General features: G+C 38.7%; 1 protein-coding gene across 2 annotated transcripts; it reads right to left on the bottom strand.

The window, feature by feature from the left end:
- Positions 1 to 4419: 4419 nt before the first annotated feature.
- Positions 4420 to 23120, bottom strand: ZNF449 (zinc finger protein 449). 2 transcript variants are annotated; one of them, XM_004064913.4, is made up of 5 exons: positions 22874 to 23120; positions 20237 to 20690; positions 18396 to 18600; positions 7716 to 7829; positions 4420 to 7519 (listed from the first exon to the last, which is right to left on the bottom strand). In XM_004064913.4, exons 2-5 carry the CDS (start codon positions 20588 to 20590, stop codon positions 6636 to 6638), a joined length of 1557 nt encoding a protein of 518 aa, XP_004064961.1. In that variant the 5' UTR covers positions 20591 to 20690; positions 22874 to 23120; the 3' UTR covers positions 4420 to 6635. The 2 variants fall into 2 exon arrangements, with proteins under 2 accessions (XP_004064961.1, XP_055232016.1); XM_055376041.1 differs by lacking the exon at positions 22874 to 23120 and adding an exon at positions 21809 to 22697.
- Positions 23121 to 23432: the final 312 nt, after the last annotated feature.

Here is a 23432-nt window from a genome sequence, read left to right as displayed (position 1 = left end):
CCCCAGCCATGTAGAACTGTGAGTCAATTAAACCTCTTTTGTTTATAAATTACCCAGTCTCAGGTAGTATCTTTATAGCAGGGTGAGAACAGACTAATACACACCCCCAAACAATTAGAGTACTAACATTAAAGATTATTGATCACAGATCACCATAACAGATATAGTAATAATGAAACAATTTGAAATATTGTGCGAATTACCAAAATGTGACAAAGAGACACAAAGTGAGCACATGCTTTAGCCACAAATCTGGGTTGCCACAAATCTGCAATTTGTCAAAAACGCAGTATCTGTAAAACACAATAAAGTGAAGCACAATACAACAAAATCCCTGTATGCATATCTCACATTTCCTTCATCCATTTATCAGTCTATGTACACTAAGATTGATTTCATATCTTAGCTATTGTGAAAAGTGCTGCAATGAACATGGTAGTGTAAATATCTCTTTGGGATATTGATTTTAATTAAATATATATGTAGAAGTGGTATTGATGGATCAGATGGTAGTTCTATTTTTAATTTTTTGAGAAATCTCAATATTGTTTTCTATAATGGCTGTACCAATTCACATTCCCACCTCGAGTATACAAGGGTTCTTTTTTCTCCACATCTTCACCAACACTTGTTATCTTGTTTTGTTGTTGTTGTTTGTTTGATAACAGCCATTCTAACAGGTGTGACATGATATCTCATTGTCGTTTTAGTTTGCATTTTCCTGATTAGTGATGTTGAGCATATACCCGTTAGCTATTTATAGGTCTGTTTTCTTTTTTCTTTTTTTCTTTCTTTTTTTTGAGACGGAGTCTCACTCTGTCGCCCAGGCTGCAGTGTAGTGGCACAGTCTCAGCTCACTGTACTCCGCCTCCCGGGTTCATGCCATTCTCCTGCCTCAGCCTCCCGAGTAGCTGGGACTACAGGCGCCCGCCACCACGCCCGGCTAATTTTTGTATTTTTAGTAGAGACGGGATTTCACTGTGTTAGCCAGGATGGTCTCAATCTCCTGACCTTGTGATCCGCCCACCTCAGCCTCCCAAAGTGCTGGGATTACAGGCGTGAGCCACTGCACCTGGCTATAGGTCTGTTTTCTAAATGCTGTAGTGTCTGTTTCCCAGTTGTTCATCCTACCAGATGTTATATCTACTTTAAAGATATTACCACTCTCTACTGCTGTGTAACGAACCACTCCAAAGTTCAACAGTGTAAAACAATAGCCATGTTATTATGCTTTCAAATTATGTGAGTTAGGAATGTGGACAGGGCACAGAGGGATGGCTCTTCTCTATTCAAGATATGTAGGGCCTCAGCTAGGATGACTCAAATGTTTCGGGGTTGCAACTGCTGGAGCTGAAGGATCCACTTCTAAGACAAAATGAGATGGCTGAGGTGGCTGAAGAACAAGCTCAGTTCAGAATAACCACCAGACAGCCTACAGGTGCCTCTCCATATTGATCAGACTTCCTACATGGTATCCAAGAGCAAGTGCTTCTACTGAACAAGATGGAAGCTACAAAGTCTTTTATGACCCCACCTCAGAAGTAACAGAGTATCACTTCTGCTGTATTCCTTTAGTAGCAGTCTCAAGCCTGCCCAGATTCAAGGGCAGGGGACAAGAGACTCCATTTTTGATGGGAAAATAATTTGAGGGTATGCTTTAAAACTCCCAACAGGTAAAGAAATCAAGACTCGGAGACTTTGTCAAGGTCATCTGCTTGGTAAACAAAGAACTTCTTGGTGTTAATTATACAATCTCTCTGCTTGTAAATGGAGGAATTGGGGTTAAGAATTGTACACTTCTGGCCGGGCGCGGTGGCTCATGCCTGTAATCCCAGCACTTTGGGAGGCCGAGGCAGGCAGATCACTTGAGCCCAGGAGTTAGAGACTAGCCTGGCCAACATGGCGAAATCCCATCCTACTAAAAATACAAAAATTAGTCAGCCATGTTGGTGGGCACCTGTAATCCCAGTTACTTGGGAGGCTGAGGGAGGGAGAATTGCTTGAACCCAGGAGGTGGAGATTGCAGTGAGCCAAGATCGTGCCACTGCACTCTAGCCTGGGCGACAGAGCAAAACTTCGTCTCAAAAAAAAAAAAAAGTATACTTCTTTTTCTCTTCCCTGTTCCCTTGGTATGTGTGTGTGGGGTGTGTATGTGTTACAGCAGCATGTAAGTAACATCTTAGGGAAAGGGACTCTAGTCTTCCCAAGATGAACTGTACTTCTTGGGAGATAAGGCAGTACAAGTGTTTCCTTCCACTCCAGGCTAAAATGAAGGGCCTCTAGTTCTTCACTGCTCACCCTCTACTTTCCCGCATTCATAGGAAAGGAACCTAGTTGAGAAGAGGTGGCTGAAGAATTACTGTAGAATACACTTCAAAGTAGAGGTAAACAGATCTCTTCTAGGGCCAACAGGTAAGGTATGATTTTCAGGAAAGGCCTCAAGTTTTAGAGTTTTGAAGTTATCTTCAGTAATTAATATATTTATATTCTTGTACTAGGTGATAAAGATGTTCATTAAATGTAAATATTTAAAATATACCAATATTTTAGTAATTTTTACTATCTTAGAATCCTTAGGAAATGCAAACTTAGGTCTTGCTAGAACTCTGAGAAGTCCTTTCTGACAACGCACAAAAAGCTGGATAGAGGCTAACCTATGTATCACTCCGGGAGAAAAAGATTTACCACCACTTCCAATCCCAGTGGTTAAAGTCTTAGGGATTGGGAACTGAGTAAACTGATTATCAATGCTAAAGAGAGGCTAAGAGATGAGCTCTCTTACCAACCCATTTCACATCTGTTACAGAGGACTATTAAAGAAGCAGGGGGCTGGGCCCAGACTTAAGGGTAAGCTTCAGTTATTTACGAGAATATTCAGCCCATATCAGTAGGCTAAAAATGAGAGAGGGTTATAGGAATAAAGATGACTCAGTTTTCTGGAGGTGCTCAAGACTGTTTCTCTTGGGGATTCTATGGTGAGTGCAGGTGCAAGAGGACAAAGTGTAATGACTCTCTTCCCCCACCTCATGGGGAGGCTTGGGGGCTGGTTCCCCTGTTTATTCCCTATTTCTCTGGATTTTAGCCTAGACAACATCCTCAGTACACTATGAAACAATCCCTGAGAATTCAGGAGGGTCACAGTCGCAAAAACCTCAAAGTGCCCTGTGCAGGTTCTCTCTGCTTTCAGAAAGACAAATAACTATGGGATCCTGAAGGAGAGCGTTCTCAGCCTGGTTTGAAGAGTCCAGATCTCCCCTAGGTCCTTTAGCTTCCTGTTTTAACTGCCTGCCTCAATGCCCAGGCAGCTACTAACAATTGCTGTATAACATCCACAGAACAGACCAAAGGTGGTGGAAAAAACTTACCAAGGGAAGGGGGAGTACAAAGGTTCAGGGAGGCAGAATGGGGAGCAATTCGATCTTGATGTCACCAACCCTTCACAAACACCAAGAATACGCCTAAAGACATTAAAGTAATTGAGCGGTCCAAGGCTCTATTCTAAATTTGCACCCTATAGAGCCCTTATTTTCTAAGGTTTTAGGATACTTAACAAATTTTATAAAATGTAGGTCCTTAAAAAAGCCTAAATGAGCTTTCAAAGCAGAAATAGAATGAAACTTGTTCTCTAATCACAATGTAGCAAAACCAAAAATTAAGAGGAAAATGGCAACATTGTATATCTCTTGAGTCAAAGAGGAATTATAATGAAAACAACAACCATTTTGAAATCATCAATAAGAACATTACATATAAAAGCTATGAAGTATGTCCAAAGCCATAAAGAGAAGAAATCTATAGCTTTAAATGCTTTTATCATTAAACTACAAAGAATAAGAATATAATACGGGGGATATTTATTGAAAGCTTACAGTGTGTAGGGCCAGAGCAAAATATATTTCATTTAATCTTCACAGTACTTTTGAGGTAGGTACTGTAATTTCCCCTTTATAATAGCTAGGAGGTAGGTACTGTATTTTGCCCTTATCTTTTTGAAATGCTCAGAAGTACAATTAGACATAGAAGTATAATTATCCATGCAATGTTCTAAATATGTTATCTGTTTCCAAGAACTATTTCATGTGTTTTCTTGATTCAATGCCAGAAATATTTATTCTTATATATAGGGCACTGTAACAAAGAATATTAGACATTCTCTAACTTGTAAAAATCTAGTCAAGTATATTTGATATAAATGAGAGGGAGGATGCAACTCATATTATGATTGCAACTAACCCTACTAGCCAAAAATGGACTGTATTAAATGCTAAAAATGATGCATAATCACAGTGCCATGGTTGCAGAGAGAAAAGCGATTCCAACTTGGGATGAGGACAGAGTCAATTGCCATGCTTGTTGCCACTGTTCAGGGAAGAAGCTCTAAGTTGTTCAAATAATTAATTAGTGCAAGTGAAGCAGGAAGAGCACATACATTTCCGCTTTATTCAAATATTGCATAAATACAGAGCAGTTGGGCACATCCATTCTAAGGCACTGTTCTGGTTTGAATGCAATTCCACAAGAGAGAAAAGAGAAGCCACTACATTCTGTATTTTTCATCTCTACATTCAGACTCCTCCCATATTATATGTTTATTGCTACTGGGATATCAATTTGAGCCCCAGACTTATAGCAGCATCATACGTTGACCTGGATGACAAGAATTAAAGATACATCCTGGGTCTAGCAATTGGTATAATTGGCACTTAATTACAAACTCTCTTGCATTATTCTCCACCTGTTTCCCAACTCTTGTTTAACTAAAAATATTATAAAATCTTTATGAGCCTGATCCATGAATTATATTTCTTTACTAGCTTCCACTAAGCCTAGAACAGGACTAGTTAGGCACATAGTAGATGCCCCCCAAAGTATTTATATCACTTTCGAGAACTTCAATGGAATAAAGAGATATACTTTTCCTAATTGTAGTTTAAGGAAAAGATGACTGAATATATTCATAAAGGGAAAATGCCTGAATGTCTTATTTCTTGTATTTTATAACAAGGAACTAGGCTCAATGAATATTTTCATGTTTTAACAGGTTTAACTGACAATGAGAAGTCTTCCCTTGCTTTGGGAATTTGAGCTGTTACCATGATTACATGAGAACATTTACATAAGTAGCAGTGTGTGTGTGTATGTAATTAGAAGTAAAATTCAAAGAGGTTGAGAATCACTGGGCAACTTATACATTATCTGAATTAGTGATCCTCAGCTTCTTAAAATGATATGTGTATATACATATGTGTGTGTGTGTGTGTGTGTAAATGTAAGTAAAATTCAAAGAGATTGAGAATCACTAGGCAACTTAAAAATTATCTGAATTAATGATCCTCACCCCCTTAAAGTAGTATATGTGTGTGTCTCTGTGTGTGTTACACAAATTCATATATATTTTAAGAATTTTTCATAACACCCTTAAAACAACTGGAGATAACTAGGCTTGGGAGCAACATAACTATACTGACAGCTATATAAATATCTGTTTAAGGCAGTGTGTTCCAAGAGACATTTGCAGAATATTAGTTCTGTAGCTTATTATTGGGTATATGAAAAAGGTTTTGGGGTCAAATAAGTTTGGAAAACATTGAGCCAAAAGAGGTGCTTTTTCTCTCCTTTCTAGAGGACCTCTCAGAGATTCTCATATGCTGATGTGCACTATGAACCTAAGAAGGCGAAACAGCAGGAAGTAATTCCCAAATATATTTGCAGAATATCTAGCAGAACTAAGTATTCTATGACACATACATAGGGAGATGCTGAATTAAAGAATGGGTAAAATTTTAAAAAGCACTAAAAGACACATGATTGAGTACCAAAGGAGAGTGAAATACCAAAGGAGAGCAAAAGACCCTGGTTCTTCAGTCAATCAAAATTAAATTAGATTCTGCTTGTATAATTTCAATTGCCAAATAGATTCTTCCAGACATAAAGCTTACTTATCCTGTGAACAAAATAAATTACCAAATTAATACTCTGCTTTTAGCAGCATTACCAGACTGCTGACTAAGCAGACTAGCAAACTTTGCAAAATTCAAAAGTAAAGGTTAAAATCTTAATTTCCTTAAACATAACAAATTTCAGTGGAAATAACCCAGTTCTTACCAGGCAAATGACATCCCCTTCATCCTTGTGTTCCTGACACATTTTTATTGTTTGACAAAATTCACTGTCTCCTTTCTTGCCACATGGGACACATCTAAAGCTTTGAATGAATATAATCATCTTTAATAATGACAGCAGAATAACTATAGTACTGCTATAATCAATACGTCTGATAGACAGGTTTATCCACTATATTGACCCTACCTCTAAAAGGATTGTCATAATTTATATGCTTTATGTTTACACCTATGATACAGTTGCCTTGGAACACAAAATTTTTCATTGTAATTAAAAAAAGAAGAGTTGTCCAGACAGAAGAAATCAAATCTAAGAAAATCACAGGAGTAGATAAATACTCTAGAATTCATATACCTTGGAAGATGGGTTTTAAAACTAGCAAAAAAAAAAAAAAAGCTGTCTATGTTCTTATAAGCTCAAACAAAAGCTTCCAAGACAAACAGCCTGCTGCAGGTTAAGATTTTTTTTGAGTTAGTGTCAATTTGTGTAAGACCTGTTTCCCTTAGCAATTCTTAAATAAGTCCTCTAAAGTGAGTGACCTGGTGCATAATAAGGCCGGCTCTCTGTCTGAAGCTTTTAGAACAATGAGTACACTTGTATGGCTTCTCCCCTGTGTGGATTCTTAAATGAATAACGAGGCTTGGTCTCTGTCTAAAACTTTTCCCACAATAATTACATTTAAAAGGTCTCTCTTCAGTATGTGTTCTCTGGTGCAAAGTAAGAGCTGTCAGTCGACTAAAACTTTTCCCACAATTATGACATCTATGAGGTTTTTCACCTGTATGAGTTTTCAGATGTCTTTTAAGACTTGATCCATGACAAAAACTTTTCCCACACTCAAGACATTTATATGTTTCTTCTTCAGAATGGGTTCTCTGGTGCCCTATAAGATGTGACCGCCGAGTGAATCGCTTTTTACATACAGTGCATTCATAGGGTCTCTCCCCTGTATGAAGTCGTTGGTGTCTATAAAGGTCTGAACTACGAAGGAATCTTTTCCCACATTCAGGGCATTTGTGAGGTTCTTCTCCTGAATGAATTCTCTGATGCCCAGTAAGTTGTGACTTCCGAGCAAAACATTTTCCACACTGAGGACATCGGTGAGGTTTCTCTCCTGGACTCTTTTTCTTGTGGGGTTTAGGGTTGAGAGGTTCTTCCAAGTTGGAGTTCTCAGGTGTCTCTCCCAGAGTGGGGTTCTGCTGATCTACCAGTTTTGCTAAATCTGTCTGTAAATCCTCTGGGGGGGTTTCCCATTGATTTTCTAACTGTACATAGTCTTTTTGCAAAATGGGACCCTGGAGAGCATTCCCCTCTAAAGTTACAATAAATGGATACATAGTCTCCATTTTTTTCTGTTTTGAAGTATCTTCTTCATTTTCTATCCCGATCTCAAAACCTGAGAGAAGAAATAGAAACTGCAGATGATATTGTGTTCCATGGAGAAAAGAAAGTGAAGGAAAATGAAGAGTTATGTTAAACCAGTGGCAGGAACATAGAAATTCCTAAATAGAATTCCAAACTCTTTATCTTTATTTAGGTTAAATTTTTCTTTTTTTTTTTCCCCACTAGTATATCAAAGAACAATTACTTACCTATCTTGGAATCAAGTAATTGTTTCATTTCTTTAGAATCCTGTAATTCCTTCACCCATGGCTCTTCTCTATTCTCCAATGAGAAGTTCATGTCAAGTTTTGGTAATGGATATCCTGGCCAGAAGAAAGATGGGAAGCATTACAGTTTGGCTCATCAAAGGTTTTTCCAAAATTTAGGCTGATTTCTTGGACAGATAGCCTCTTAGTATCTACTTCCTTCTCCATTACTATTACTTCACCTGAGTCTCTTACAACAGTCTTTTCTTTAAAAGATAAGAGCAAAATGAAAATGAGGTGGTGTTCAATTCAAAGCTATTCTCTAATCTATGGAAGGTGAGTGAATAAATTCTGTGCTGAAATCAATGCACTAAATCATTTCAGCATCTATTTTGATACTAGATTTGTTTAGGTTAGAGCTAAAATATAAAGTAAATTTCATAAAGTTTTGCCATATTAATACTGGGAAACACTGCTATTGAGTGCCAAATGAAGAAAGAGAGGTGAAAGTAGTAAAGTGTTTACTGGAAAAATTTCAGTGGAGTCTTTTGAATTTAAATGAAAATTGAACTGGGTTGAACCTAGCAAAAGCAGCATTTATGTTGGTTTCCGCTGAAGTCTAAAAGTGGATTCTCTTAAAATTAGCCCAAATAACTTATACAGGTGAAAATGACTATTACCCAAAATGACTACAAAATAGTATTTGAAAGTGTCAATCTAAGGACAACCAGGTGAAGTTTCCAACCACTCACTCTTGCCTTGTCTGACCACCCCTCTCCTCATTGACAGCTGGTATTGCTTACATCCTCTTTTCTGAGCCCCTTATTCTCCTCCTTTATCTCTGATCAAGTTTACTGGTCTTCAATGAAATGTGGGCTGTAAATTACTAATTTGATATCTAAATGTAGGCTGATGTTTAAATATTAGTATTATTAAAATGACATTAGGAATTTAGTTTGACTAATGTTAATCTGACGTAAAATTTAAATTCCAGAACATTATATTCAAGGCAGAGGAAGTGGGCTAAAGTACCTTGTTTTAGTTTTTCATGAAAAAAAAATTTTCTTTTTAAGATTAAGAAACTAAAGCTGAATTTCAAATAAAAGTGCTGTTTAAATTCACTATTTTGTTTTCATTTGGATTTCAAAGCTAAGAGTGAAATTACAGGGTAATATGAAACAGGTCAAATAAAATTCAAGGTAATAGATCAAAAGAAAGCTGCTGTGAAGTAAAAGATGGAGTTTCAATTGAAACTTGGAATAGGAGAGAATAGCAAAGGCTTAGGTACAAAATACTAACTTATAATCTAAATGAATGGTAATTTGAATCCACATGACAAAGCAGCACAAGTAAAAATAATTACGTAATGAGAAAAGACAGTATTGCTTCTTTCTTTTGTTAAAAGATGTAAAAGGCAACTGTATAAAAATATGTATATAGTGTATTGCTGGGCATACAACATATAGAAATGTAATATATTTCCCAATAACAGCAGAAATGAGGTGGGTAAGAGCAAAGTGTATGGGACTGAAGAAATGACTCCAGTTGGTAATTCAAATCCACAGGAACAAATGAAGAAAACCAGAAATGATAAACAATGCTAATATAACAAAAGTTATAATATGTATGTATTTTCCTTTCTTCTTTCAGCTTCTTAAGAGTCTTAAAATTATATAAAGCAATAATTATAACAATGTATTCTTGGGTTTAAAACATTTTTGATGTAACATGTATAATAGCAATATCACAAAAAGGGGGAAAAGAGAACAGAGCTACATAGGAGAAACATTTCTATATCTCACTGGCATTAAGTTAGTATAACTTTGAAACCAATGATAAGATGTACATGGTAAATCCTAGAGCAACCACTAAAGAAATAAAAGTAGTAAAATTATTAAAGTAAAATATTACATGAGAAATATTTACTTAATGAAAAAGAAAGCAGTAAAAGAGGGATAGAAGAACAAAAAAGACTTGAGGCATATAGAAAACAGAAAGCAAAATGGCAGATATAAATCCAACCATATCACAAATGAAATTAAATGTAAATACATTAAATGACTTAATCAGAAAGCAGAGAAGGTCTGACTGGATTGAAAAGATCCAACTATATACTGTTTATAAGAGGTATACTTTAGATTCAAAGATACAAACAGATTGAATGTAAAGGGATGGAAAAAGATATATCATACAAGTAGCAACCACAAGACAGCCAGTCAAAATAGGCATTAAAACAAACAAAAAAACCCCTGTTACTAAGATATACAGGATCATTTTATAATGATAAAAATATCAATCCATCAGGAAGATATAACAATTATAATCATGTATGCACTTAATTTCTGAGTACTAAAATATATAAAACAAAACTCAACAGAAATAGTACAAGAACCAGATAATTCAACAATAGTAGTTGGACACTTCAATAACTCCTTGCACTAATAGACAGAAAATCTAGGCAGAAGATCAATAATACAAGACATAGAAAATACTATAAACCAACTAAACATAACAGAATAGAAATGAGAATCCAGCAATAAATCCATATACCTGTCCTGTGGTCAACTGATTTTGACAAGGGTTTCAAGGATATTCAATATAAAAAGAATAGCCTTTTCAACAAATAATGCTGAGACACCTGGATGTCTCCATGGGAAAAAATTATTATTTGGACCTCTACCTCCCACCCTATTAAAAATTAATGAAAAATAGATCAAAGTCTTAGATTTAAGAGCTAAAATTATAAAACTGTTAGATGAAAACACAGGAGAAAATTTTTGTGACCTTGGATTAGGCAATTATTTCTTAGATAAGACATCAAAAGCACAAACAACAAAAGAAAAAACAATTACATTTGACTTCATCAAAATTAAAAAAATATTTTGGGCTACAAAGCACACTATCAAGAAAGTGAAAAGATGGCCTACAGAACGGGAGAAAATACCAGCAAATCATATGTCTAATAAGGGACTTTTATCTAGAATACACAGTTGACCATTGAACAACATGGGTTTGAACTACACAAATACACTTACAGGCAGATTTTCTTCCACCTCTGCCAGCCCTGAGACAGCAAGACTAAACTCTCCTCTATTCTGTTGATCTACATGTCTATTCTTATGGAAGTACCACACTGTCTTAGTTCATTTGTGTTGCTATAAAGACCTTTATAATGATCCACTTCCACTTAATGAATAATAAATATATTCTCTGCCTTATGATTTTCTTAATAACATTTTCTTTTCTCTAGCTTACTTATTGTAAGAATACAATATATAACAAATATAACATATGAAATATGTGTTCATTGACCATTGATGTTATCAGTAAGGCTTCTAGTCAACAGTAGGCTATTAGTAGTTAAATTTGGGAGAAACAAAAGTTATGTATATGGATTTCCAACTGCACAATAGGTCAGCACCCTTAACCTCCACATTGCTCAAGGGTCACCTGTATGAAGAACACATACAACTCAATAATAAAAAGACAAATAATTCAATTAAAAATGGGCAAGGGGACTAAATAGGTCTATGAAAATATACAAATGACCAATAAGCACATGAAAGCATGTTCAGCATCGTTACTCTTCAAAGAAAGAAATGCAAATCAAAACCACAATGAGTCACTATTTCATACCTATAGGATGGCTAGAATAAAAATGTCAAATAATAATAATAAATGTCGCCTAGGATGTGAAGAAATAAGAGTGCTTGTACACTGCTGGTCGGAATGTAAAAGAGTGCAATCAGTTTGTAAAACAGTCTAGAAGTTCCTGAGAAGTTTAAACATAGAGTTACCATATGACATAGTAATTGTGCTCCTAGGTATATACCCAAGAAAAATGAAAACATACATAAATACAAAATGTCATACTGAAATTTTTATAGCAGCATCATTCATAATAGCCAAAATATAAAAACAATCTAAATGTTCATCAGCTGTTGAATGAATAAACAAAATGTGGTATAATGTCACAATGGACTATTCAACCATAAATAGGAATAAAGTACTGATACATGTTACAACATAGTTGATCCTTGAAAATATGCTAAGTGAAAGAAGCTAGTCATAAAAGGCCATATATTGTATGATTCCATTTATATGAAATATCCAGAATAGGCAAATCTACAGAGACAAAAAGTAAATTAGTGGTTGCTTTGGAGTGGGAGAGATGGGGGCCAAAAAGTGATAGCTAAAGGGTACAGGGTGGTGACAGTTGTACATATTGTGAATATACCAAAAAACATTAAATTGTACACTTCAAAGGGGTGACAATGTATGGTATGTGAATTATATTTCAATAACGCTATTTTAAAAAGATGTAAATGTAAAAAAAATTTAAATATTGACATCATTAAATGATATTAACAAATTAGTTTGGCTAACATTAATCTGAAGTAAAATTTAGATTTCAGTACATTATATCAAATCCTAGGAAGTGGTGTAAAATATTTTATATTTTCACAGGGAAAAAAACAATAGATTTTAGATTAAGAAATATAAAATACACTTCCAATAAAATGTTTTATAAACTCACTATTTTGTTAACAAAGCTTGGATTTAAACCCAGGAGTGGGATAACTGAATGATGTGGTGGAAGAGGCCCCCCCAAAAAAACAGAAATTATACATTTAAAAAATAAGAGTAGAATTGGATTGTTTGTAACACAAAGGATAAATACTTCAGGAGATGGATACCCCATTTACCATGATGTGATTATTATGCAATGCATGCAATGTATTAAAATATTTCATATACCTCATAAATATATACACCTACTATGTACCCACAAAAATTAAAAACAAAAAATTTTTAAAAGTTAGTGGAAAAAAATAAACTGGAGTTCATAGATTAAAGAAAGCTGCCATCAAGCAGAAGTGAGAAGGAATTGAAACTGGAGAGAGCAGCAAGTAGCAAAGGCTTAGGGTGGTAGAAGCCTGGAGGCCCAGGAGATCTCAATATGAAAGCCAGAAAAACAGTTTTGGGAATGACAGGAATTGTTCATATGGCTATTCTCATCTTACAGAGCACAAATTTGAAACCTTAAGGTTATAGATTTAATCAAATATCACTTCAAAACCAGGCCCAGACACCTGCTCCTTGGGTAAAAGAAGCTCTACGACCTAGCTGAAGGACTAAAAGTAGCCCTGGAAGCAGAATCTGGTACCCATGAGATCTAAGGTCAGAAGTGTTACTACCAGGCAGCTGTGTCTCATGGGCTTCCCATATTGGCCCTCAAGTCTAGCTGCTACTTTATGCACAGCACCAAATTACAGAGGTTTGAGTACTTTCGCTTTGGTTCCTTGTCCCCAGCATCATACTCCTGGTGCCAGCTTTCAAAAAGCTTGGCCCCAAATTGGGTGCATCAGGACAGTCTCCACACCTTGGATGTGAGAACATGGTGCTCATACTTGAGCTTCTTCATGGATGCCAACCTAATGCACTTCTTATATGTGTAGCACAGCCCACCCCAACCCTGTGGTCCTGAGTAATATTCAGATACTTCTGGACACTGTCACCAATTTATTTGCATTTCTCAACCTTATTTTCACAGTCCATGTCAGCTAAAACCAATTCCCATTCACTTTTGACCCATGTCTCATCTTTAGGTATCAGTTCCCATCCTCTGCTCTTACATATTGAATAAAATACCACCACGAATCCTGAATAAAACTGACACTTACTGAAAGGGTTTCCACAGATATTTGTCCTACTCTGTTGGCCAACATAGCGAGAACAGTTATGGCTCTTACATAGCAAAGATAAGTGAAGATGAGCAGAATTTGGCATTCCTATATATTGTGGTGGGAGGATAAATTGGTACAATAATTTCAGAAGGCAATTTGACAATATCTATTAAAGTTTTAAATGCCCATTAATCAATCAATTCCAATTCTAGAAATTTATCATATCAATACCCGCATATATAAGTATTCTCCAAATGTTTTCTAGTTTGGCTCCATGGCTTCTGGGTCAATGTTGAGTGGCAATAAAAAAGAAGGCCTTAATGCCTACTTCTGTCAAGGAGCTCTTTTCTTTACCCTCAATGTAAGCTATCTGTAAAGCTACTATTATTGGATGAGTGGTTTTACAGTAATAGAAGAAACATTAACTGCTGGTCAGTAAAAAGAGAAGGGCCCTACACTCTACTTCTGTGAGCTCATTTTCTTTTTTAGCTCCCACAGGAATGAGAAACACAAAGAAATGATAAATGTTTAAGGTGACAGATATGCTAATTACCCTCATTTGATCATTGCACATTGTACACACATATCAAAATATCACTCTGTATCCCATAAATAGGTACAATTATTACATGTCAATTAAAAATAAAAGGAAAAAAGGAGGGCCCTATAGATAGAAACCAAAGCCTGTTACCTTAAATTTAATCATGTCTCCTGGTTTTGAGACCATAGTCTAGAATATTAGTTTTCCAGTGACGACAACATATTGCCCAGGATGTTAAACTCATCCTCTGGCTATAGCTAAGAGATCCATCATAGGTATATTATATTTGACCAAATTAAGTGAAGAAATTTTACTTAGGAAAAATTAACTGAAGAAGAAAAAGGAAATTATTTTTGATTTTTTTTTTAAGTAAAAGGCTATTAAGTCCAGGCATGGTTGATTCAAAATACGCTCCCAAATTCTTCGGTATTCTTTCCTTCAAGAGGTGGAACTTCCTTTTCCTTCACTTAAGTGTGGGTTGGACTTACTGACTCTTCTAATGAACAGAATATGGTATAAGTATGGTATGTAGGTAGGTTATCAAAGACATTGTGTCATCCTCCTTGCTTTCTCTTGGATCCTTTGCTCTGGGGGAAGCCTGCTGCCCCATCATAAAGATACTTAGGTAACCTATGGAGAAATTCCTTTGGCAAGGAATTGAGGCATCCTGCCAGTCCCTGATGACATCTTCACAACAACTACAAGAGAGACTCTGAGCCATAAACATCTAGTAGATCACTCCTGAATTCCTCTCAAAAATAGTAACATGATAAATACTTTTTCCTTTAAGCTGCTAAGTTTCGGGGATAATTAATTGCCCTTCAATAGCTATCCCATGCAAAGAGGGAAAAGCAATTGGAGATTAACAAAGAAGGTGCTTCATTGAATGTTCCCCCCATCCTAAACTCAGGGAATGGCTTCATTAAACCCCATTAGCAAAGACTGTCTCGTAAGAGCTTCACTATACCAAGAAATGTCATTACTATAGTTGGGGGTTAGATATTAGCTTATGGTAAATTTTTTGGTATAGTAGAATAATCTGAAGAAGTTTAAGTTATAAGAATCTTCTGATGCTTTCTAGACAGCATTTGTTTGTCCTGTATTTTACTTTAAATTTTCATCTCTCATATTCTTCATCACCAAAAAGATGTGATCTTTTACATTTCACACACATTCCAAATGAAACCTCATCAATTGAAATGAAAAACCCAAAGCTTTGACAACTCAAAATGCAATCCAGTTTTGGTGTACAAATTTTGAACTCCATATTTTCAAAGATAAGCATGATATATTTTATGTTTTTAGGACTAGCGTCTCCTTGCCTCTTTTCTTTCTGATTGCATACATTCCAATATTATTGCCTGTCTCTGGCATCAAAGTGTCCAGCATGAATTCAAATAAGGGATTTTGTTTTAAAGTTTATGTCTTCCTTAGGTCACTTTATATTGTTCACTTAAGTTCTCTTTTATTTTGCAATGAATGTGTATATGGGTTTTCAGTTATATTACACGAAAAAATATATATGCACAATTCATATATACTCAACAACCTAATTTTTTGCTGATAGGAAATAGGTTCCAAACATTAATATAAAATCAATTGACTTCTTCCATTACTTTTGAATTTCTTCTCCACTCAGCTGGCATCTTGTGCTTTCCATTCAGTCCACAATAGAATGTATTTCATGTAATACATCAAATATACTTTTGTTTAAAGTAAAAGTTTAAGTAACCTTTAAATAATAAAATAAGCCTTGCAACATTTTTCAAAGCATAATATATCACTTTAAACGGTGATAAGAAAAGGATAATTTCCTGTCCTCCAAATTTGTAATTTTTATCTGTTAAATTAATTAATTCTATCTATCCTTTGTTAAATATACTAGATTTCCATGTGCTTTAGAGAGCAAAATATTAACACCAGATAAATATTGCTACTATGTGGTATTTGTACCTGCAGTGTTGACAAAAGGAGTGAATTAACATGGAGAATCAGAATGCAAATGCAGAAAGAGTTATATTTCAAAATATTACTAGCTAAGTTTTACTACTTGTTCCAGGCATATACACATAAACCCGGTTTTGTTTTGTTTTGTTTTTTTTTTTTTTTAGAATTCCTCAATAGACTATGAAATGTAGATGATGTAAAGCTTGGAACATAAATGGCAATATTATATAGTTCTTCTTTGACCACAATATGTATACTTGTAAAGTTTTCCTCTTTTGTCATTTTTATTTAAAAATCTGCTGGAGACCCATAAGCACCTCAAACTCTGTATGTTCAAATCTAAACTCAACTTGACCCACCGAATCTGATCTTCCTCTTTTGTTTGTCATGTCAGTGAATAACATTACCATCTACCCAGTTCAATGGCCAGAAACCTGGATTCCATCCTTACTCCCTTCTTCTCCATCACCCTGACACCCAATCACCAAGCTCTATATTTCATACCTGCTAAGTATCTTTTGAATTACATTTTCACTCCATCATCACCAACATGCCCTTGCTCTAGAACAACATCTTCTCACCTGAATGATGGCAACAACCTCCCAAATGGGGTCCTTGCTTTCAGTAGTATGTATCCATTCCTACTATAGCCAGAATAATCTCCTAAAATGCAAATTTGTGTGTATCATTCTGGTACTGGAGAACCTCAAAATGGTTCCCCACTTCCCTGATAATCAAGTGTGACTTCTCCATGAGGCTGCAAGTTCTTCGTGACCCAGGACCCTGCTTCTCTCTCCAGCCTCTTCTATTGCCACTCCTGCCCCACTGCTCTTCTATGTCCCTTGCACTGCAGCAGGAGGTCTTCTCTCTGCCTTCAGAACGTTGCACATGTTGTTGCTTTTGATCCCAGCCCTCTCTGCTTCCCATGTACACCACTCCACAGGCTCACTTTGATCCATCCTGTAAGTTTTAACCCAGATCCTCCTTCCTCCAGACTTCCCTCTCAGCCAAAAGCTGGTTAGGTGGCCCTCCTCCATGCTCCTGGGCAACCTATTCCTCCCAACATACCATTTACTGTCAGACTTCTGTTACATACAGGACAAAACGTCCTACTAACATATCTGAATTGTCCACTGAACTGTAATCTCCAGGATGACCAGAGCTGCTTTCCAACCTTGTGTGCTACTGAATCCCCAGGGTCTGGCATGGTGTCTGGCTCCTCAAAGGTGCTCGTAGATAGTGTACAAATGAATAAATGATATTCATATGATGTGGAAAGGGGCATGGTTCCTAATCCTGGGTACTGAGCTAGTTATGGATGGATCAGACATTTATATTTTATAACTTGGACAGTTCTTATTTTCATTTTTTATGTGTCTTCTGTGGTCTCAGTATTTAACAGTCTCTTGAACGTGCGAACATGTTGAAACAGTACCTGGGGGACTCAGGGGAGAGGATTCTGGCCACGCTCGGGCCAAAGCTTTAATGCGAGGGGTAGAAGAGGTACAGGGAACACTGGGTAAGAAAACCCCAAAGGAGAAGCCGGGTGTAATGGCTCACGCCTGTAATCCCAGCACTTTGAGAGGCCAAGGCAGGCGGATCACCTGAGGTCAGGAGTTCAAGACCTGCCTGGCCAACATGGTGAAACCCCATCTCTACGTGTGGTAGTGCATGCCTGTGATCCCAGCTACTTGAGAGGCTGAGGCAGGAGAATCACTTGAACCTGGGAGGTGGAGGTTACAGTGTGCCGAGATTGCGCCACTGCACTCCAGCCTGGGCGACAGAGCAGGACTCCCGTCTCAGAAAAAAAAAAAAAAAATAGAAAACCCCAAAGGGGAATAAAATATAGGAGCAACTGGACTATGTGATCTTGCTGCCTTTCTCCACTTGGACTTTCTCCTTCTAGAACTAATCCCTGTGGTGTCTGGGCCAGTGATTCTCAAACTTTAGTGTGTGTAGCACTCACCTGCAGAGCTTGCTAAACATGCACCTCTGGTGTTCATGCTGTAAATGGTCTGCTTACTACAGTTTGAAAAACACTGTAATAGGTTTTGATTTAATAAGGTAGATATTTCCTTTAGACTGCAGTAAGCGGTTGATCTTACAGGATCTAAACAGACTATATTACTAAAGTATTAAGTTTGAATAAGGCTCTGATGCCATAAAAGCAACCGAGGCCCTTGGGGCCCACAACATCACAGTTCCTGTTGATTAAAATTGGGCTGAGAAATGAGTCCTTATCCAGAATCCAAACTCCCATAGTTTTCCTGTGTAACATTCTTGATCAAAAGACTCCTTATCAGGGTCATTAGCTTAAAGGGTTCCTAATCCCAGGGTTCTATCCAAAGTGCTTTGTTCCCTACTATTCCCAGAGAGACTTTTTCCTCTTCTTTATCTGAGTGGTCAATTTCCATTGGGTAATTGGTGTTTCTAACCCAACCCCAACCCTTGAGAGTTCCTGAACTCTCAAAACAGAAACAAAAGAAAGGAGAGAAACCCTTGCCTTACCAGGGTCCAGAAAGTTCTGACATTCTCCAGTAGCACCATAGTTCAGCTCCGGTGGCCCTGCCTGTGGGATCCATGCCTCTGTTACTGGGGCCTCCTGGGCAGGTCCCATTACCTGGAGAGCAGGTGACTCTAGGTGCATGGTTGGTGGTATGTGTGCCGTTCCCACTGGTGCCAGTTCTTCCAAGAGCATATCATGCATATCAACCTGGGGGAAATGCCAGAACCATCACTCTCAAGTCTAGACCAACAGTGCCCAGTAGAATTGTATGAGAATCATGCATGTAATTTTAAATTTTCTAGTGGCCATATGAATAAATTTTTTAAAAAGTAAGGCCAATCTTAATAGTACGTGTTACTTAATCCAATGCAAACAATCAGGATTTCAACATGTAATCAATATGAACAATTATTAGTGAGATATTTCACCTACTTTTTTCATACCAAGTCTTCTGCATGTGGTGTGTATTTCATACTTACAGCAGATCTCAATTTGCATTGGCCATATTTCAAGGGCTCAAGAGCTGTACATGACTAGTAGTGACTGTATTCAGCAGCAAATGTCTAGACCACATGAAGATAAAATCTTATATAGTAAACAAAACCAAGGAGACAGAGAAAGGAAGGGCAACCACCAACCCAAGTACCCTAGGGAGACAGAAAACTTCAGAAGACTCCTGTTCAGGAGCCCTGAAGCTAACAGCTCCTGCAGGGAACCCCCATAGACAAGACTGGAGTATCCCTGATGCCCATCTGGAAGCTCCTGCTCCCTTTTCCCAAAGATACTGCCCTCTCTCAGTCACGGCACTTCTGAAAAGAGGCTTTACACAGTCATTCTGAATGGCAGACAGTGCCACTGTCCCCATGGGGAGTTTTGGATATGCTGACAGGTGGTGGCTATCAGAATTTAATGGAACATAATTTACAATGCAGAATTGTTCCAGGTCCCTACCAAGTGTGGAATGTCCCACTCAAACATTCATGTGAGTAAAAAGAACCTGTCAAGAACCCCACCTTGTTGGTCAAATAAGTACAATTGTTTGTTTTGTTTTGCATAGTTTCAGCACAAATGAAATTTTCTAGGAATGCACTAATGTGAAAAGCAAAGACTACACTGCTTATTGTTCAGATTTACCTAGAGTCGTATGCCATTTTGGAAAATCACATGACGAGGAGCAACACTGTTCGTAGTACTTGAGCTTTATCAGTCTGAATTTCTGGCTGTCCCATTCACAATGATTCTAAGCATAGATGCAAACATCTGACAACTTCATGACATTCGGTCAGGCCCAAGCACGTATATGTACAAATCCCTATCAATTTATAACAAACTATGTTTCTTTTCCTTTATATTCCTTCTAGACTTGACTCAGGGTTGGCAAACTTTATAAAGAGCCAAATAGTAAATATTTTAGGTACTGTGGGGCACATTCACTGTCAGTTCTTCTCCTTCCTCTTTTTTTCAATGACCTTTCAACAAGATAAAAAACCATTACATACAGAGTATACAGATAAACAGGGTATGGCTAGAATTGGCCTTCAGGCCATGGAGCAATTTACTGATGCTTTGGGTTGATGTATGTGGGTAGATTATGTCGTCTATCAATTTCATTTGTGCATAGTAAAGTGGACATTATAAACTATTTGTTATAGAAGGGGAATTGAGTCTGATAGAGTTAAAAGCACTGACTCATTTGCTGAGTTCAGCAGAAGAGAAAAAGGAAGAGGACTCTGGAGAAATCTTGAGGCTGGGGAATGACATAGAGACAAATGTGTGGTCTAGTCCCAGCTGCCTCAGCTACTTCCTTTGGACCAATCACAAAGATCCCACATTCTTTTCTTACCTGCTGCTCTGGTATCTCAAGTTCTCTCTGTAAGTCTTCTATCAGTGACACAACTCTTTCTCTATTCTCTGGGCAGTGCTCCCTCACCCAGGTCTCTATCTCTGTGGGCAGGATAGTTAGGAATTGCTCCAACACTAGCAGCTCCAGGATTTGTTCCTTAGAGCGCATCTTTGGCTTCAGCCATTGACAGCAAAGCTCCCAGAGTTTGTTAAATGCTTCATGAGGCCCAGCTGCTTCTCTGTACTGGAACTGCCTGAAGCGCTGACGGAAAACTTCACAGTCAGTATCATATTCTTGAAACACAGAGCCTTGATTCAAGGATGCCTGGATTGCACAACCCAGGGCCACAGCCATCGCCCCCTTCCAGCAGTTTACAGTTTATCTGGAGCCTCACTTCTCAGATTCCGACTTGTTTCTCTCTGAAATCGCTGGGGTGGGAGGGAGCCACCTACAGCTAAGGACAGAAAAAAATGAGAAAGGAGAAACGGGAGTGGTCACAAGAGGGTTTACTTACCTCGGTTAACTTCTTTTTTACCAAAGAACCTGTTAACTTCTTTTTTACCAAAGACCTAAAGTAGTTCATTATTTTTCTCTTGGTTTTGAGAATCTGATGAAAGCTTCAGACTCACTTCCTAGAAAAATACACATACACATCCTTTTCTGCATCTAGTTTCAAAAGTTTATAAAATCTCAAAGCCTCTAGAATTGCGCTTGCTGTCCAATATGGTAGCCAACAGCCCCATGTGACACTTTAAGTTTAGTCAAAAATTTAGTTTCTCAGTAATATTAGCTAAATTTCAAATGCTTAATAGACTTCACTGCAAAAAGGTCTATTGGACAGTTCTGCTCTAGAATTCCATGGTCCCAGGCCAAGGACCGTGAATTTATTAATAAATGAACCCTTATAGATCTCTTTGCATTTAACCCATTCCCAGTTTAATTCCAATCGTCATGTGTTTCTGAATATATGTAGATCTCAAAAGAAATGGCGAAGGAATACTAACAATACTTCCAAAAAACTCTGAAAGTCCATCTAGCTTTAAGTACCTCCTAATGGCCTTCGACCAAAGTGAACTTAGGTAGAGCCATGGTTTGCAAAGGCAGCAAATTGTCCATCTCTCATTCTTGTCCTCACCGAGTCTGCGTAATTCCCCCAGTAACCCCATGCCATTCCTTTCCCACTCCCCTCCACCATAGCATTCCAAGAGGATCTCCTATGTGAAAAATACACGGCAATAGGGAGGCCATTAGGAATTTGCTATGCATTCACAACAACGGATATTTATTGAGTTCATGCTATGTGCCAGGTACTGTTCTAAGCATTCTACATATACTTGTCAGTTAACCCTCACCCAAGGTTAGGAGCTGGGTACTAGTATTATCCCCTGGATACAGATGAGAGAATTGAGGTTTGAGGCTTAGGGGGATTGAACAACTTGTCTAAGGTCACATGGTAAATGCCAGAGGGAAATGGTGATTACGTCAAAATCTATATTCTCCAGCAATCAAAAGGTCTAAAAACATCAAAACGTTCTTGGTATAGTCTTTGAGGTCACAGAGACAGTCACATACATGTTTCTACAGGTCTCAAGACCTGTATCTGCCCATGTGCCTTGGGTCCTCTCTCTCTGCATGTGCTGAGACAGCTGCTGTAGTTGTCCTCTTCTCTGGAGGGGATTCAAGGGAAAAAAAGTACTCATGACTCTCTTCCTCCCCAGTCAACCTAAATCAGCACTCTGTCCTTGTATCCCCCTTTACCATGATGGTAGCCCGACTTTAGCAGATCGGTTTAGGTATGATAACCTGCTAGCTGTGTGACCCTGAGACCCAGTGCCTCTTTTGTAACAGAAGATAATCATAGCATCTACTTTATAAAATGTTCTGCATGGATCCAATTGCATGCGAAGCGAATAGCAGCATGCCCGGCACAGAGGAAGCACTCAATTAAAGTTTATTGCTTGTCAGGAGTCATTCCTAGGGGGCCTCTATTTCCCAGAGTCTAGGCACCTAACCGTTGCTGGAGGGCATCCAGGAACTGTGCTGTTTTTGGCTCTGGACCCACCCGTTAATCTGCTCCAGCCTCACAGCTGGCCAGCCCTTGCCTGACTGACCCAAAACCTTCTACCACGTCTACCAGGGAATTGACCCTTCGGGTTTCCTTCGATGGACCCTTCCCAGAGAAACGTTCATTTCACTGTGGGACCAGTGATTTCTCTCCAAACCTTCTCGTAGAGAATCCACCCTCATGGGGCCTATAAGAAAAGCGATGTGTGTAAAGAGAGCACTTCAGGAACGGCAAGAGTGACACGTCCCTAAAAAGTGTAAAAGCTGATTCAAATTCGGATGCTAGTGTCTCGGGCGCGGCCCCTGTTCGCTCTTGGGCTACGAGGCCCCGACGCCTGGAGGGGAGCTCCCAGCCCAGAAGGACTCCCGGGAAGGCCCGGTCGGGTCGCAGGGAGTGGCGGCGGGGACCCTGGCCGGATAGGGGCCCACCGCCCACCACTCCTTCCGGCGCCCGCCGCCCGGGGCACAGCTGGAATCACCCAGTTAGCATGGCCCCGGCCACGGAAAGGAGCCCCGCTACCCGCGCCCGCGCCCCAGGGAACGGCCACGCCCTCTGGCCGCTCGGGGACTCACCGCCTCAGCGCCCACGGTTCTCCCAAGCTCACCGGCAACTGCCCAGGGCGCAGGCGCGGGACTGCGCTACGGACTACATCTCCCGGCAGGCCACACGCCGCCCGCCGCGCTGTGCGCCCACAGGGATGCTGACGTGGGAGGGGCCGGGACTCTCCCTGGCTTCCAACCAGCCTCAAGCTGTTTTGGAAGGGCTCCCGTTTCCTGTTTAAGCGCTTCTTAGTCGCAGGGTGTTGGGTGGGGCGAACCCCGGGTCGTGATCCAAATGAGCGCTTCTCCTTGAGCCTTGGAGTAACTGGAGCGGGTGGGGACCACCTTTAAATCTGTTACGACCCGGTCAGTGATTCTTAAACCTGGCTGTATGGGGAGAATTTGTAGGGAGAGCTTGTTAAAAAGTCGTATTTCGGGGCTCCACCCGCTACCCTGACGCATTGAATCTCACAGGAACCCGGGGATTCGCATTTTAACAAACCATCCTGGAGATTTTGACTCCGGTCGTCCGCCTGCAGTTCACAGTGGCTTTGGATTTGCTTTTTAGTATCCCCATCTTCAAGACCTAAGC

This window comes from Gorilla gorilla, chromosome X, assembly GCF_029281585.2.
Source record: "Gorilla gorilla gorilla isolate KB3781 chromosome X, NHGRI_mGorGor1-v2.1_pri, whole genome shotgun sequence".
Taxonomy (NCBI): domain Eukaryota; kingdom Metazoa; phylum Chordata; class Mammalia; order Primates; family Hominidae; genus Gorilla; species Gorilla gorilla.
Note: the sequence above shows the minus strand (reverse complement) of the source record. Positions and strands in the feature narration are given on the sequence as shown.